The 17549-nt window shown below is 31.6% G+C and overlaps 1 protein-coding gene across 1 annotated transcript; it reads right to left on the bottom strand.

Annotated features, from left to right (window-relative positions):
• Positions 1-610: 610 nt before the first annotated feature.
• Positions 611-2904, bottom strand: SPL3 (squamosa promoter binding protein-like 3). The gene is made up of 3 exons (XM_078325349.1): positions 2499-2904; positions 2088-2183; positions 611-1181 (listed from the first exon to the last, which is right to left on the bottom strand). The coding sequence occupies exons 1-3, from the start codon at positions 2786-2788 to the stop codon at positions 953-955; spliced, it is 615 nt and encodes a 204-aa protein (XP_078181475.1). The 5' UTR covers positions 2789-2904; the 3' UTR covers positions 611-952.
• Between the last annotated feature and the right edge of the window lie 14645 nt (positions 2905-17549).

Genomic DNA, 17549 nt, shown 5'->3' with positions numbered 1-17549 from the left:
TACTTAACCAGTGCCTATTCGGGGATAGGGGCAGTATTATTGTGCTTTGAAATTCGTGCAAAGTTAAAATAACAGTCCAGATCACACTCTGGTTGGTTGATATTTGGGGATCAAAATCTGCTCCTATTTTCAAAAAATATGAGGACCCTCCTCTTTTCATGGGGAGAGGGGGGTGTCCGATGGGCATCGGACACAAATAGGGTTCGATGAGGGGTTTAAACCGTCGGATCTGCTTTAGGATTCGTGTGTACGGATTTTAAAGCAGACGCGAAATTGCGAGTGCGAATCTTAAAGCAGATCCGACGGTTTAAACCCCTCATCGAACCCTATTTGGTCCGATGCCCATCGGACACCCCCCTCACTCCTTTTCATGAGAAGAGGAGTCCTATTCTTTGAGAATAAGAACAGATTTTAATCCGGTATTTGGTACCAACGGCTAAGCACGTGACTGTACGACCGTGGTAACTGGTAACAGTACTAGCAAATAAATGAATGATGGTCCTGACCAATGAGCAATAGTAGTAAATGACTACTGGGCCTAGCCCGTACATAGTTTAATTAAACTCTGTTATTCCACCATCACACCAAATGGAATTGTGTAAGAAAAGATAAGAACGAGACTTGATTTATGAATTATGCTTACGCAACTAGATCATATATTATATATAATTCCACACTAATTTAGACAATTATAAAACACTAACGACGCTAAACCAAAGCCGAATACCCGGTTATGGTGAATACCAACAATACAAATAACCTTACATAGTGCGTCTCATCATATACATATTAACTCGACTCGAGCGGGCCTACCTGCTGTAAATTAAGCCACTAGTTAGTAGCATTATAACAAACTACTACTAGTATTAATTAATACTAGTATTAAAAATATTATGCCGGAAGAGGGGATGATTTAGCATGACAGAAGAGAGAGAGCATGATCTGGCTTAATTTATCGGATCTGGAAGTGCTTGTAAGGGGGAGCATTGCTGGGGACATTTAGCGGAATCCTCCTCCCGTCAGGTGGGTCCGCTTGTCTGCAACGGGCCGACCCTTCACCAGTGCTGTTCCCGCCACTTTGATGAGTATCTGACGAACTCTTGCGACGCCGCTCGTTGTGTCCGGCCAGGCGCCGACGACAGCTCCTTTTTGAATCGTCAAATTCTGATAGCTCGTGGAACCTGTAGATTGAAATTGTTGATTTTCAGATATCATTCTTAACTGACAAGTATAAAATAAACTCAGGACAGAATAAAATTGCAAGACATCATAATTTGTGAGATTTAGGTAATAAACTAATCCACAAAGATTTGACCTGAAACAACAATCACTCCAATCTAAAGCATTTTATAATGATGTAGCACAGTCCCAGTGAAAATATGTTACTTTGTACCTTTGCCAGTACTATCAATGCACTTTTTGTTTGTCTTGGATCTTTAAATTAGAGATATCAACAGACATTATTTGTTCTGCTTTGCAGTCAATACCACTTTGGGATACAAAAACAATTAGCTGGATTTGTACTGAATAATAAAATGCCCCCATAATTTGAAAAATAAAACAAATAAAAATGAGGATCAGTAAGCAAAATTTAAGACAGAAACGTCAAAAAAATAACTAAGGAATGACAAATAGTTGCATTAATCATCTACCAGCAGTAGACAGATTATGAAGAGATCCCTTGTAGTGAGAGAAACTAAGTCTTGTATATGCAAGAAGCAATTTTGAAACAAAAAGGTAACAATTCGAACTTGACATCTCAACTTAAGATTCTTTTAACCAGGAAACGATGTCAGGGTGAAAGCAGCAATGTCAAAACAGATACGATATTTACACTGTTACAAGTAATAGTACTGGTAATAACTGGCAAAGACAAAAAAACCAGAAGAAGAAAAAAGAATACTAGAAAACCATATTATTAATGGAAAACTTATTTCTTGTTATGTGATTATATATGATGTAATATGCTCTCTTTCACAAATAGAGCAATGGTTAAAGAATAAAAGTACTTTTACTTTCTGTCCCTATGTTTTTTCTTTTTTTCTTTTTCCTTTTTATTCTTTTATTTTGAGGGGGTCGGGGCAAACCTGCTACATTGCTGACAGAAGCGCTGACGGATGCCGGAGACGACGACTACGGCAGCCTTCGAGTGCACCTCGCACACCTTGTGCCTCCTGTGGTACCTGTTCCATTTGATTCAAGATTTTGCATTTAGTTCCTATGATTCCCGCAATTTACATTATAGTACAACCAAACAAAAGTTATATATTCAGCTGACCTCTTCACCAATCCCAACAGAATCCAAAGCATACCCCACCACCATACAAAAAACATGGCACACACTATTCTAGTTTTGCATTTCACTCCCTATACCTCTCTTATTTACATTTCTATTATTCAGAACTACAAAGTTCAGTTCTTTCTACTCCATTAAATTTAGAGGGATGTCTCCAGCCAAGAATAAAATGGAAAGGATCAGGGAGAGTGTACGTACTAACCTTTTAGCATCAGTGAAGTCGGCTGTGCACCGGTCAGCCTGGCACAGCACTCCTCCTGTCCCAGCTGCCCCTGCCACTGCCGCTCTTCTCGCCGCAGGGGTAGAGCTAGAAGGCGGAGGTGAAGAAATTACCCTGGATTTGTCCTCAGTTGAGGGAGGAGGGGGAGAAGATAAAAACCTTCCCTTGTCCTCTCCTTCTTCATCATCACTAGTAACATTAGTAGTGCTGGTTTTGAGTACTCTTCCCTTTCCCTTCGGATCCCTGCTGGAGGATTGGGCGTTTCTATCCATGGGAAGGGGAAAGTTGAGGGGGTGAGATGGATGGAGAGGGAATTCGTGTGAGTACAGGAGTCTACTATTACTAGTTTTAGTGTTAGGCTTGAACTAAAGCTAAAGAAAGGGAAATGAGAAAAGGGAGGGGAGGGAAGAAATAATTGAGACGGGCTATCAAGTGCACTGGATTTTCTGTGATTTCTCAAATGCATATATTGGTACTTTTCAGTGATTCAAAATTATCTAAAAACAACAATTTTATAAAATACTTAATAAATGGTCAAAAAAAAATATTCAAAAAAATGTAAAATTTGATCCAAACACATTTTAATAATATAGAGATCATGTTCAATGATTTGGATCGACGGTTTGGACATTGAAAATTACAAAACTAAATTATTGTAAGATATTGTAACTTACAAATATTGCAAGTGGATTCCTCCTCTAAAAATAAAAATAACATATCCATAATTTCAATTTTTTATTATAACAAGTTTTAGTGTTGGGTTTTATGTAATTTCTACATCGTCAAGATAAATTGATTATCAAAAATTAACATTTGGTCTAGTGGCAAATGCACATTTCTTTTTTATGTGATTGGTCGGGAGTTTGAAACTTGGATGAAAAAAAATCATTTGTTATAGTAAAATTTGAAAGTTTGGTCTTCATCTTTGTTCAAAAATTTTTTTAATTAATTGTCATATTCATTTCATTTTACATATTTATGACATTGGAGAAAAGGGGTTGTAGTTATAGTAACAAGGTCTCTATTATATTCGGATTATTATTTTGGATACCTCTCCAAATATTTTTGTGTTTAATCAATCACAAAAAACACAATATTTATAAGATATTATTCATACAACTTACGAAGATATTTATTTATTTATGTATTCCTAATGTTAATATTTTAATGCATCATTTTAATTATAAGTTAATGAACTATTTTGAATTATATATATACACCCAAAAATCATGAATTTTAGATAATATTTCTTAATTATTGAACTCCAAACATGACGTCACTGCGGTGGAGGGGCAAATAATAATAGCTATACATATATTTTTGTGAGGACCGTTTTGCAGAAGGGGAGTACTATTCTACATGCAAAAATTCTAATAACGAGCGCTCAGAGAAATATTTTCTCTTAATACCTGTTTTACCCTCCCTACGCTCTCTTTCTTCATTTAACGTTGTTTCTCTCTCCCCGATTGACTCATTCCAAAAATGAAAACACTCAATTATGGCACATTGCAGATTCTTTATTTTCGATTGATCAATCTGATATTCAATTTTTCATCCACAAATGAAAACAAATCAAATTGTAGAATTTATAAAAGAGAAACTCCGAATGAGATCAAATTTCATGATATTGATGCATCTATTGTATCCTCTCTTTTTTTTTCTTTTTTTTTGAAACCTTGGCAATGGCTGCCAAATATAATTTTATTGTATCCTCATTTTGATGATTCATTTATTGTTCGTCATAAATTTATTTGTTGTTTGTTATAATTTTTTCATTAAATACAAGTATTTCTATTTCTATTTCAATATTTTTTTTCATGCTTGTAAATGATGTATATTGCTGATATTTAAAGGGTTGATCTGTACCAATGCTGGTACCAATACTCATTTTTTTTTCTTAGTGAATGTGTTGTAATTAATCTGTGAAGAGGCTGAGTTAAATTGCAATCAACTGGTTTAAAACTAACATAAATTGGTACCAATCATCTTGAGTTAATAGTTAAATTGGTACCAAGCATCACATACCGGTGCAAAAGAAATTTCAATAAATATTAGCAAAAACATCATTTTTTTTTAAGTCTAGGCTCAGCTCTTATACCACTATATGCCAAAGGGCAAAAAAAAGGTGTTAGTCTGTTACCAATCTTAACAGGATTCGTATCTAACAGTATGCAAAACAATCTTAGTCAAAAGATGTGTAGAAAATTCTTCTGAAACCAAGCATAAGCTCACTTTGTAAGTATGTGCACAATCAAGAAGTTGCATGTTTCATAGTAGTGCTCATGTATGATTTTTTTTTTATTAAAAACTTAAATTTGAGTTTAATTTGTCACTTGAAAGCACCTTTTAAAAGGCCATTAAGGAAACACTGGTATTTGTTTATTTGGGTTTTAATTGTTAATTGTATTGAGTTTGGAGGATACGAATTTGAGCAGGAGGTCAGGAAGAGAAGGGAACTTTTCCTTTTCTGCGTTAATTGAAGAAAGAGAATGTTGAAGGGTAAAATTAGAATTAAGTAAAATACAATCTTCTGAGCGCTCGTTATTAGAATTGTTGCGTGTAGAATAGCACTCCCCTTTGCAAAAAGTGAGATATTATAATATTAATTATTTCTTTTAGAAAAATAGTTGCATAAGCTTAGTACGTAGAATGATACAAATACATGGTTTTAAGTATTATATTGAATGAGCACTAGATGTTATTATAAGCAATATATTTACTAGGCTCTTGTAAAAGTAAACTACATGGTTTTTTAAGTATATATGCTAAAATTATCTATTGGCACAGTGGATTTACATTGGAGATAATAGGATCAATTAACCCTATACAACTTCAAAATTTAATAATTTGTATTGAATCTTTTATTATAATTTGAGAAATTTTTGTTAGATATGTCTACTGGACATGGGACACCCCTATTTTGTGTTAAATTTCTCCATTTTAATCCTCTACATATAAATTATTTACCATACAATTCTCAATTAGTAAATACTTCAAATCTAATAAATATTTTTCTGCATCCGCCCCTTTCAACTAGAATAATTATTAAACAAAAATTATACTTGACCATTGCCATGTCTAAAATGATTTTAATATTAGTATATTGCTTGCCTATGTTATGGAAATGTGTTGGTGTAAATTTGCATTTAGAAAATTCAATAAACATCACAGGGAATCTGGACATAGTATGGTCCCACCATTTAGTGAAACAGGAGTGCAGGTTGCCTTTTTGCAACGAATTTCGATGATCTCTGATGAAAGAAAAATAAATAAATTATAATATTTCTTTATCATTTTCGGATGTTTTACCTTTTATAAAGATTTTCTGTGCTATATTGATGGAGGAGGAGGGTTCAAATGCACTCAATTTTTTGTGCATCCAAATGCACCTTATTTTTCAAATCTTTTTTTTTCCGTTTTCAAAGTCCGAATAATCAATCCGAACCGTTAGATGCGATCTATATATTAAGATGTGCTTGAAGACCAAATTTTACATTTTTTGGAATTTTTTACTATTTATTAAACCACTTTGAAAATTGCTGATTTTACATTTTCTGGACCATTAGATCGGTGGTTTTCAAAGTGGTTTAATAAATAGTAAAAAAAATTTCAAAAAATGTAAAATTTGGTCTCCAAGCACATCTTAATATATAGAACGCATCTAACGGTTCGGATTGACTATTCAGACTTTGAAAACGAAGAAAAATGATTTAAAAGATAGAGTGCATTTGGGTACACAAAAATTTGGATGCATTTGAACCCTCCTCTTGATGAAATTGCTTCAGTTCACAAAGGCGCAAATGTTAGAAGTAATTAGATTTTGCAACTACATGAGGAAGCAACTTTTCTTTTAGGTGTGTTTGGATGAATCAATGAATAGCTGGCCGCTAATTTAACATTTTATAGAAATAGCGGAATAGCAGCTAACCCGAGCTATTCCTTTGTTGAGAATAGCGTTTTTTTTTCACCCAAACGTGTTGTGTTGAGAATAGCTCGCCAAAAATAATAGTTATTTCTGAGTTAGCGTTATTTCTATGTCATCCAAACGTGGAAACAACAATCATAAATATACTTGTTGAATGTTGGGTGGATTTTTTTGTCCAATTTTTTTTGTACAAAGTCATATTTAAAATCAGACTTGAACCATTTAACCGGTGTCAAAATTTGTACAGACAATATAGATTTACAGATTTACAGAGTCATTTAAATTTATTAAATTATAACTCATTATTATGAATCTTAATGCAAATCAGACTATTTTGAATAAAATATATCCAAAGCCTTATGATAAAATCCAACCCCTTTTAGATTGTTCCTTCAAGGAAATAAATATGTTGTTATTTCTTGGGAATAACACTTTTTGCGAATAACATAAACATGTTATTTTGATTCCCAACGTTCAAATTTTTTAATTTCAAAAAAGTATTTTTATGCACGAATTTTTACAAAAATCAACAGTTGAGATCGAAATATCAAAAAAGGAATAACAGCAGATTTATTTCCTCCTGCAAGAGACTATAATCCATTGTGAAATGCATTTGGTTCCGATAATTGAGTGTAGTTTGGAACAACTAACATTTAATAAACACACGCTTTTATACTGTAGAAGTACAAGGAGAAAAAAAAAATACATCTCACAGAGTCAAGGAATGATCCAATTGTTTTCAGTCTATTAAAGCCCTCGTAAGTTCCGCTCCAACTTCGTACACTCCGCTCCACCTCCATTAAATAATTAAAGAGATCTCGAAGACGAAGGTTTGAGAGTCATCCGTCCGCTTCGCTTCTCCGCCTCGCCCCGCCACCTCTGCCCCTACCTTCGTCCGCCTGGTTCACTTCGACTCGCTCCATTCGAACGGATAATTCTGTCGCGACTCAATGCTCCGTCTCACGTTTTGAACAGATGCTTCCTTCCAACGGATCTAGCCACCGCTCATCGGTCCGTCTCGTCTTACTCCAACCGAGCAGGTACTTCTCTTTAACAGATTTGATCATCGCTTTTTGATCCGCTTCGACTCTCCGGATTCGACTGAGGGTGCTGTAAATTCGCTCCGCCCACCGTAGTATATAATATTACTATATATGAATAAGGTACGTGTTGATGTGGTTGTTGCCGATGGTGATAATGATGATGTGTTTTCTTCCTCCTCCTTCCTCCCCTCCTCCTCTCCTTCGGTCTCTTTCCACTGTGATGGCCTCCTGTGAGGTGACTGTCTTGGTCCGGTTGACTCAGCTCCCGGCCTGGTTTGATTCAGTGCCTTCTCGGCTGAGTGGTGACTGTCCTGGTCCGATTGATTCAGTTTCCTATCCAGTTTGATCCAGTGTCTCCTCGGCTGAAGTGGTGACTGTCCTGGTCCGGTCTGATTCAGTGCCTCTCAGGTGCGCATTCTTCTAGGCAGTGTTGACATGGTGTAGTCACACTCGCTCGACTGCTATGTTTGCATATCAAGAGAGGAGAATGAATGAGCCGATTGACTTGCTAATATGGCGCGAATTGAACATTTCGTAACTACTGGTTTTACTTTCCCTCTTATCTTTAATTTTTAACAGTAAGAGATTTTACAAGTAGTTCAGTGTATATGATACTATTTTTGTGTAATAAGAATACCTACACTGGAACAAGCTTGTAATTTGCTCTGATGTTAAATGAAATCGCCTAAGAGTTTACAAGCAAAAAAAAACAGGCAGGAATGATCAATACTTGTTAAGTTAATTTTTTTTTCAAAAAAATCAGTCCATGGTCATTTTTTCTTTTTCAGATATTCCAACAGATCATAGATGGAACCAGAGGCCAAAGAAAGTAGTGCAGAAAGAGTGTTTCAAATTTCCTATGAATTGCAATTTTTCATTTTAAATTTTCCTAAGGATTGAATTTTCCATTTTTAATTTCCTATGAATTGAAATTTTTAAATTTTATTGTTAATTTTTCTAAAACAATTATTATTATTTGTCCCTCATAAAATGAAATTACATAACACATATTTATTTAGCCTCTTCGTGAATCTCAATTTGTGGTTTCGTTACTGAATACAAAAAAGGAGATCATCCAAACATTAATTATGTTGGGTGCCAAAATATTGATCATTAAATTTAAACTAAAATGCCATGAAGACATGAGTAGGTGCAAGCTACGTCAAATGCATTTTTCCTTGTGGAATGCAAAATAAAAAGGACTTAATTGCAAAAAATAATAATAATAATTGGAGTGCTCAAGTACAACAAAAAGTTTCATATTACCAAACTAAGCAACTAAGATTGAAAATTACGTGTTATCGTAAAATAAGTATAAGATAATTTATTTCGCCACCTAGCAATGATATTTCAGTCTCAAAAGTTGCAATTGTGTTGAATTAATTTATTTCACCACCTATTTTGGTGAAATAAAACTATTTTAAGTAATAGGATGTGTTTTAACTTTTAAGTGACTTACTTTAGATTAGTCTTCTCTTGTTTGGTCGATTTAATTTGATTCCTTCAAGAGAAATTTAACAATTAGCTCATCGGTCTTTTTTTTTATGATTTAAGAAATCATTTGACAAATTATAGTTGAGGCACCCAATTTGAATTTTCTTTTCAAAGTTTATGAACCATTTTTTTTTTCCTAAGGAGATCATGGATTATTTGACAATGATTTATTTTGATAAGTTTGTCAAACGTGAAGAATAAAATTTAAATGATGAGATTTAGTGCATGATTATCATTAATCAAGAAATTTGAATTTCCACATTTTGAAACTTATGGTTTTAATACATTTCCAAACGTCACTCAATTACATGAAATTTGACTTTTCATGTTATTTATATGTCTAGCAATATACATTTAAATATAACCTTTCGAAATCAATCTTATTAAATCTGATATTAAAAATTACTGTTAAGATTACCAATATTAAAGTTTTTGTGATGTGAACTTTCTTTTCTTTTTACAAAGTTCAAGCATTTATTTTTGTGAAAAAAAAACAACAAATAGGGAGTAATATGACTTTCTAGAATAGTTTTGGGAACTAAAACTGAATTTTCCAAATCAAAAGAATGATACCTGTTCATTGTTTGACAATTGAATTATTTCATTATCAAAATCTGTAGAAAAGAACTGATATGGTAATTACTTTAAGAATTTATTTACCAAGTCAAATCAGAATAATTAACGTGCTTCATTCTTTCCATGGACCCACCGTACCGACTGTACAAAATTTCTCTCAAGTTTTTAAATGACTGGATATATCCATTTACATGGAATAGTAGCGATAAAGGGCAATTTTATCTCCAGTCTTAATAAACGGAGGAGATAAGAAAGGCAGAGGGGTCCAGCACCTCCATGTCTCTTCAATTACAGTGGTTGCTTTTCTGAGATGTAAGACCAATCATATACTGACACGTATATATACTGTTCATTTAGCCCCACCTATTTATGAAAAGAGTCCTTGAGGTCCGATGCTATTGCTTTCACCTCGTCCTTTCCTTGGCAATTTTTTTGTTCTTTTAATTTTCTTGTATTTCACTTTGCATTTACTGTTGTTGTTCGTGCTCCTCTCCAGTCTCAGACTGATCAGACAGTTCATACCTACCGTGTCCCCGGTGCCCCAAATTTTATGGATGGTCATTGGTCAATAATCTTCTATACAGTGATTTTGTACCTCTTTAAAAAAAAATAGAAAAATTCAAAGAAAAATATAAAATTTTGCCTCCATACAAATTTTAATAGGGAAATCATGTTAAGCGGTTTAAATCGAGTATTTGAATTTTAAAAATTAAATTAAAAGATATGAAATATAATTGAAGCACACAAACAAAAAACATTTTAATCCAACTCTGTCATGATATTCAATAAAATAACACAGACGTTATATACTGTCGCTTATCAGGCAGAATTCATTTTTTGTTCATGTTTAGCAAAGCAAAGCTTGTTTGCCTATCCACTTGTAAACAAAGTACAAATATTGTTGTTGTTGTTATCAGTGTTCTAAATAGCGGCGCTATAGTGTTTTTGGACCCTAAACGCTAAGCTATGGCATCAAAATCCGCTATTTGAGCTATGGACACTATAGCGGTAATAGTGGTCCACTATAGCGCATAGCGTGTAGCGCAAATAGCGCGCGCTATGCAACATGAGCTGTTTTTTTTCTTTTCTTTTCAATTTATATGGGCTTTAAATAAAAGCTCAGATTGGATTTTAACAGTGAATTTTTTTTTGCAATTGATGTACTAAGCTTTATATTAAACTATTAATTATTAAATGAGAGATCTATCAAACGAAATAAAGTAAGGAAGTTACAGCATGCTATGCAACATGAGTTTTTTTTTTCTTTTCAATTTATATGGGCTTTAAATAAAGGCTCAGATTGAATATATTAAGATATTTCTTGAAGTAACAAAATGATACTTACTATATGGTAATTTTAATTATTTGAATAGATTGAGATAGTTAATTATGCCATGATGTTTAGGTTATTTTGAAATTTAAATAGAAAAATATAGATTATGTCATGATGTTGAATGTATTTTGAATAGAAAAATATCGATAGTTTATGATATTAGTATTACTATGGATATTTTGAGTCACAATTTGGACTTTGTATTAGTTCAATATGAATATTATAATTTTTTAATCAATTTGATGTTATTTATTGTTCTATGAGACTTATATAATGTTGATATTTAGTACAAATATATTATATAATTTTTATAAAAATTAAAAAAAAAAACGCTATGTAGCATAGCTTTCGCTATAGCTTTTTTTGTAGGCTTCCCGTTATGACGCGATAAACGCTATTTAGAACCTTGGTTGTTATTATTATTATTAGTAGTAGTAGTAGTATTATTATTATTATTATTATTATTATTATAACTATTATTATTATTATAAATTAATATAAATTTTCATTGATAGTCCTAAGAATTTACTTGCTGATAGACTTACACTATTATTATCACAAAAGAATTCGATTGTCAAACATTCAACATTCTAAATTTAATAGCTACAATTTTTTAGGTATAACTGCATCTGGTAAATTTAGATCAAATTATATATAAAATATTTAGTAATTTATGTATGACAAAGTAAAAAGAAGCTCACATATTGTAATTAACTTTTCCATATATAGACTTACTATTTTATAAACTTTATAAGATTATACTGTCATTATAATTAATATTGAGTCATCAGTAACTAATACATGGTATTCTGCGAAAAAGTACAATATAATTTAAAGGAACATGATAATTGTACCCCAAATAAATCTCCGAGCATGTCCCTCAAACATTTAATGTCCAATTTCCATTTTCAGCGTCTATATCTGAGCTTTTAAAGTTTTGTTTATAACATTTTAAAATGTTACTCACGAGAATTTAAATCTCTATATGCAAGTAACTAAATTCTAAATCTTTGTAGTTTTAACTTCTAACTACTTTTGTATTCAAGCTAAAAAAAAATGAAAGATTCCTTTCACCCACTATTTTTTGCTTTGATCATTCTCGTTCATTTTTCCGATGATTCGTGATGAATTTAGCAAATCTAAAAATACAAATGTTTATTACTCGATTTTCTCTTTCAAATGAGATCAATGAAGAAATATTTTTGAGTTTTTTTTCAAGTCGTTGTTTTTAAAAAAAAAAAAGTAAAGCCCATAAGCACTATTTAAATGTTTGATACAACTATTTTTAATAATTGTATACAAAGGTTTAAATGTGTGGTACTATATGATTGAAATCAGAGATTTAAATGGTTGTAAACTAATGTTTTTAAAGTTGGAAAATTTAAGGTCCTCAAGAGATTTACTTAAAAAAAATTCAAAATAACTCAAAAACATTTCTTGATGGATCTCATTTGAAAAATAAAATCGATTAGAAAACGCTCATATGTTTATATTCATAAAATTCATCACGAATCGTCTGAAAATGTATGAGAATGATAAGAGAAAAAATAAAAAAGAGTGGGTAAAAATAATATTATTTTTTTCTAGTAGTTAGGAGTTAAAACTACACAAATTTAGAAATTAGTTGCTTGCAAATAGATGTTTAAATGCTTGCGAGTAGCATTTTAAAATGTTATAAATAAAACTTTTTTTTTATTAATTTGGTAGCTGCTACCAAAGTTAAAAAAAAAAAAATTAAAAAGTTCGAATATGGACGCTGAAAATGGAAGTTAGACAAAATTAGAAGACTTTTTGTATTAAACTAATTGAGGGACGCACTCAGATATGATGGCTTCCGGACCAAAACATTTCTCTAATTTAAAAACAACTAATATTAAATTATTATCCATGTAAAGTAGTATATGTAGTCTTATCAAATAACAATATTAAATTATATCGTATTTATTGTCATTACAATATAATCTAATCATTATTATCAAATACTAATATAAAATATCGAAATATGAATTACAAGACGTAAGCTTTATTGGCTTCGTCAAGACATAAGCTGTTTAACATTTTATAGATAAAAATCAAGGTTCTAAATAGCGATTATAGCGGCATAGCAGGGAGACAAAAAAAAAAGCTATTGCGGATAGCGTAGCTATAGCGGAAGCTATCATACATAGCGATTTTCCATTTTCAAATTTTATATTCTATATTTCTACTAATTATCAACATAATCAATATTAGAGAATTGATATAACAACTAAATAATAACTAATCTAAGTATATACTTTTTATCAATTACGCAAATAAGAAGGAAAAAAAAATCTAAAAAGTAACATTATTTAATAGTTCATACTTCATAGTATTACATATTATAATAGACAAAGAGCAATGAATTTTATAAAGTAAATGAAGTCAATATACATATTTAAACATTTTATATATTATAATAATAATCAAAATCAGCTTTCAATTGAAACGAACGATAATAATTTTACAAATGAATACTATGCGAAGAGCAATCAAAATGAAGAATTAATATTTGAATATTTTTCGATATAGAATGAGAGAATAAATCACAAATAAAAACCTAAAGCACATAGTTTGATTTAGCATACTTATTGTAGAAGACCATGCAGCATTAGAAATAAGAATAGAAGTACAGGGGCCCATAAAAATTGCAAAAAGAAAAGCTCATGTAGCATAGCGGTAGCTATAGCGGGTCGCATATAGCGGTAGCTATAACGGGTCGCATATAGCGGTAATAGCGGTCAACTATTATAGTTATAGCTGTCGTAGCTGAGTTAGCGCACTTTTATATCATAGCTTAACGTTTATGGTCCAAAAAAGCTATAGCTAGCTATTTATAACACTGATAAAAATATTTAATTTCTCCCTATATTTCTATTAATTTTAAATCAATAAGTATCAAAATTAAAGCTGGAGAATTTTTTATAATTAAATAATTTTGGAATAATAATAAGTGTAACTTGTAAGGCTATCAACCAATAAATAATTAAGACTATCGATAAAAAAATATAATAATTTAAAATAATAAAATATACTTTTATTTCAAAGTTTAGAACAGTGCGGTCCGTGAAAGATATTAATTTAAATTTGTATTTGTAACGCTACAAAAGAAATACCTATTAAAACTCCGAAACAAATTTAGGACAACCAAAATTATATAGGCAATGATGGATTCAAATCTGCTTCTTTTTCTAAGAAAAGAAGCACTTTTTTTTTTTTTCATATGAATTGTTTAAAATCCATCACAGGACTTCAATTATATTAGATTGATATAAAAGAAAGAAGTAATTGAAGTAATGTGAAAAATTATGAACGGTAGAAGAAAAAATGGATGCTCGTTTTTTTTTTTTAAATAAAAAAAATATTTGGATACTGTCGATGGAGTATCTTTGTGCAAGGAAAACAAGGAAACCGCACACGTGACAAGAACCAAGATACGAAATCTTTTATTCATCGAAAACAAATGAAGAGAGACAGGAGAGCACGAGTTGATTTGTTGATTGGAGAGGTACGAGGTCACGAGTAATTGTAGGGACAATGCGCGTGCTCTGACTAGGTAGGTACTTGCTCCTCCAATTTAACAATCCCTGTCTGATGCTTCTCTCTGTCTCTGAACTGTGGCAACTTCTCTACAGAAACATGTGTATCGAGTTACTGCATCAAACATGAATCCAGCAGCAACTTCTTGTGGCAAGCACTTGAAATGTAGTCAGTGGAAATGAATCTGTGCTTTCTTTGCAATTTTTTATTAAAAAGAAAAAACAATCAAATATTTAGAAAATAAACTGATTAATTTTTATTTTTTGAAAAATTAGATAGCACCGCACTAATAGTGTGGTCCAATCAGTTTTGAAACAAATCCGTAGTCAAAATAAATAAATTTAGTGTCTGAAAAAAAATCTGAACTGCACAAATGATGCGGTTCTATTTTTGTTGAAAAAAACATTCATTTACTTTCTCTGCCACTTCATCTCAACCCACTGTTCTATAATACACATCCCACTTCCACGTCAACATATTTCACCATAATAGATGTGGAATTTTTATTGCCATATTATCAAATCTTGTCATGTTATTTTGCAAGCAATTATGATCATATGCCCTCATGAATCCCCTCACCTTTTATACTTTTAACAAAAAGGTTAAAAAAAAAACTCGACCCTTTCATTAAACTTTGATTTGTTCACTAATTTATACTTTGTTCCAATTTAAATTAAACATGATCATCTAGCGCTGACGTGGACAAGTGTTTGTTGACCGTGATGCGAATTTTTACTTGTACAAATGCTAATATTTTTTGGGAAATTAACTATCTCAATTCAAACAAATTGATGAAAATTTAATAATTTAGGAAGGACAAATTACATCGCAAAATACTTTGTTGAAAAAAAAAATCTGAAGTGTAATGATTCCATGAAAGAAATATATCCATTAAAATAAATAAAAAACAACATTTTTTTTGTTTTTACAAAATAAGAACATTCTTGGATTGATATGAAAATTGTAAAAAAAAAAAAAAACACCGTACTAATGACATGACATCAAAAAGAAAAAAAGGAAAAATAAACAATGTACTAGAGATGTAATTAGTGATTGATTTGAGGCCTACCAGCCTGGCTTGTACAGAAGGCTGCACGTGATCCGAGGAGGATAGGACGAATCTGATATTTTGTAACCACCTTTTATAGCATTCCATGCCAAAAATTATTAATGTTAACTAAATTAGCATGTGTGTTATTGATATGGAGTGAGGTCATGATACTTTGCAATGTGCTCATATGTCCGTACTATATATTATTATATATTTTTTGTAAATTTAAATATTCGATTTGAACCGTTCAATGTAATTTTTATATGAAAATGTATTTGGAGACCAAAATTTACACTTTTACCACTTGTGTTGGAAGCAATTAAAATGACAAATTCAAATGCAAGAGCATGACGGGTTTGAGGACTGAGGGTGAAAGTTCATGGAAGGTGTACCAAAGTCTTGATGGCGATTACTTTTTGGGGATCATGACTGACAACGATTATGAAATGTCTTCAGCAAATCTCGCAGGTTTGTAATTTTTTTAGGTTCTATGTATTAAATCTTTTTATGTTCTATTTATTCAGTTTTAATTTTTAATTCTCGTAGGTTGCTAGTTGTCGCAATTTTTGAGAACACGTTTTAAAAGTGTATCAGCTAATTTATTAAAAGAAGAGACATAGTCATGGCATACTCCAACAAATATCATATTTTCTCCACACGAGCGCATATAAAATTGATGAGGAGAACTGAGAAGACTAAGGACATCGTCTCCGTTCCATTTGACCATTATGGAGAATTCCATGTAACCTCAAATGGAGAGGAAGTCTCAGTCGACATACAAAATGGCGAGCACACATGTACCAAGACTTCAGGCATGGTAATCGTGAAAAAGAAATCCGAGGTGGAATGCTTATACTAGAAGCGTCAGCTCACCGGATTACTATGTGTGTCGTCTTAGATACAATCCCTACTAATCCATTTATAACTTAGTACTTTATTTTAATCTTATTACTTATTACAAGTTGTTTGACGTCTCAGCAACAATAATGAAAATGCTTTTGTAAATCCTTACTACTCCATTCAGACACTCATCAACACATGAAGTGGTGAATTTTATGTCTATAACAATTAGTGTGACTGGTTGACGTACATGGATCCAATCTTTATTCTAGAGCATCGGTTAATCAAATTGAGTAGGAGACGACACAACCGAATTTCCATGTGGATGGACATACTAGAAGGGATATGAAGAGGACACTAGAGCAACCAAAAAACATTATAAATGAATGTCAGAACGGCTAAGAATGCTAAAAATCGTACCCAATGGAAGCGTCTAATTGTCCACAGCCTTTTGTCCACCATTTGTCCACAGCTTTGACTTACGCGAATACTGTAAAATTACTTATATATGTTGTATAATTATACAATATATCACATAAAATATATCACTTAATAACAAAAAATTCAGCAACTATTTGAAGTGGTCCCATGATAGTTAGAAAAAGATTGCAACTTGCACAAAAGGACAAAATAAATGTACTTTCAAATTGTACTTTCGGAAATTACAGTTATAGGAAGTTATTGGCAGTTAGAGTTAGTTATTAGCGGTTATTATCAGTTAACGCACTGGGTTGAATCTTGCATACTGTAAAATTGAAATTTGTATACTGTAAAATTGTATCTTGTATACTGTAAAATTGAACCTTGTATACTGCAAAATTGAATCTTGTATACTGTAAAATTGAATTTTGTACACAGTAAAATTTTCATTTGAAACTTGTATACTGCAAAATTGAATCTTCTATACAGTAAAATATTCAATTGTATCTTGTATACTGTAAAATTGAATCTAACCAGTAAAATTTATCATTGAATCTTGTATACTGTAAAATTTAATTAGTACAACTGTAAAATTGCATATTGTATAAAGTAGAATTTTCAATTAAATCTTGTATATCGCAAAAATGATAAAATAAAATGTAAACAAAATACTGCAACAATTCAGCTTAAACAACAACCTGGAAAAGAATCCTGAATACTGTAAACTTTCTACTTCTAAGCCATAAGATAATACCATGTATGCTGTAAAACGTCTAAAATTATACATCCATTC

The sequence above is a fragment of the Carex rostrata genome, chromosome 23 (assembly GCF_964058835.1).
Source record: "Carex rostrata chromosome 23, lpCarRost1.2, whole genome shotgun sequence".
NCBI lineage: Eukaryota > Viridiplantae > Streptophyta > Magnoliopsida > Poales > Cyperaceae > Carex > Carex rostrata.
The sequence above is the reverse complement of the archived record's forward strand: the minus strand, read 5'-3'. Positions and strand labels throughout refer to the sequence as shown.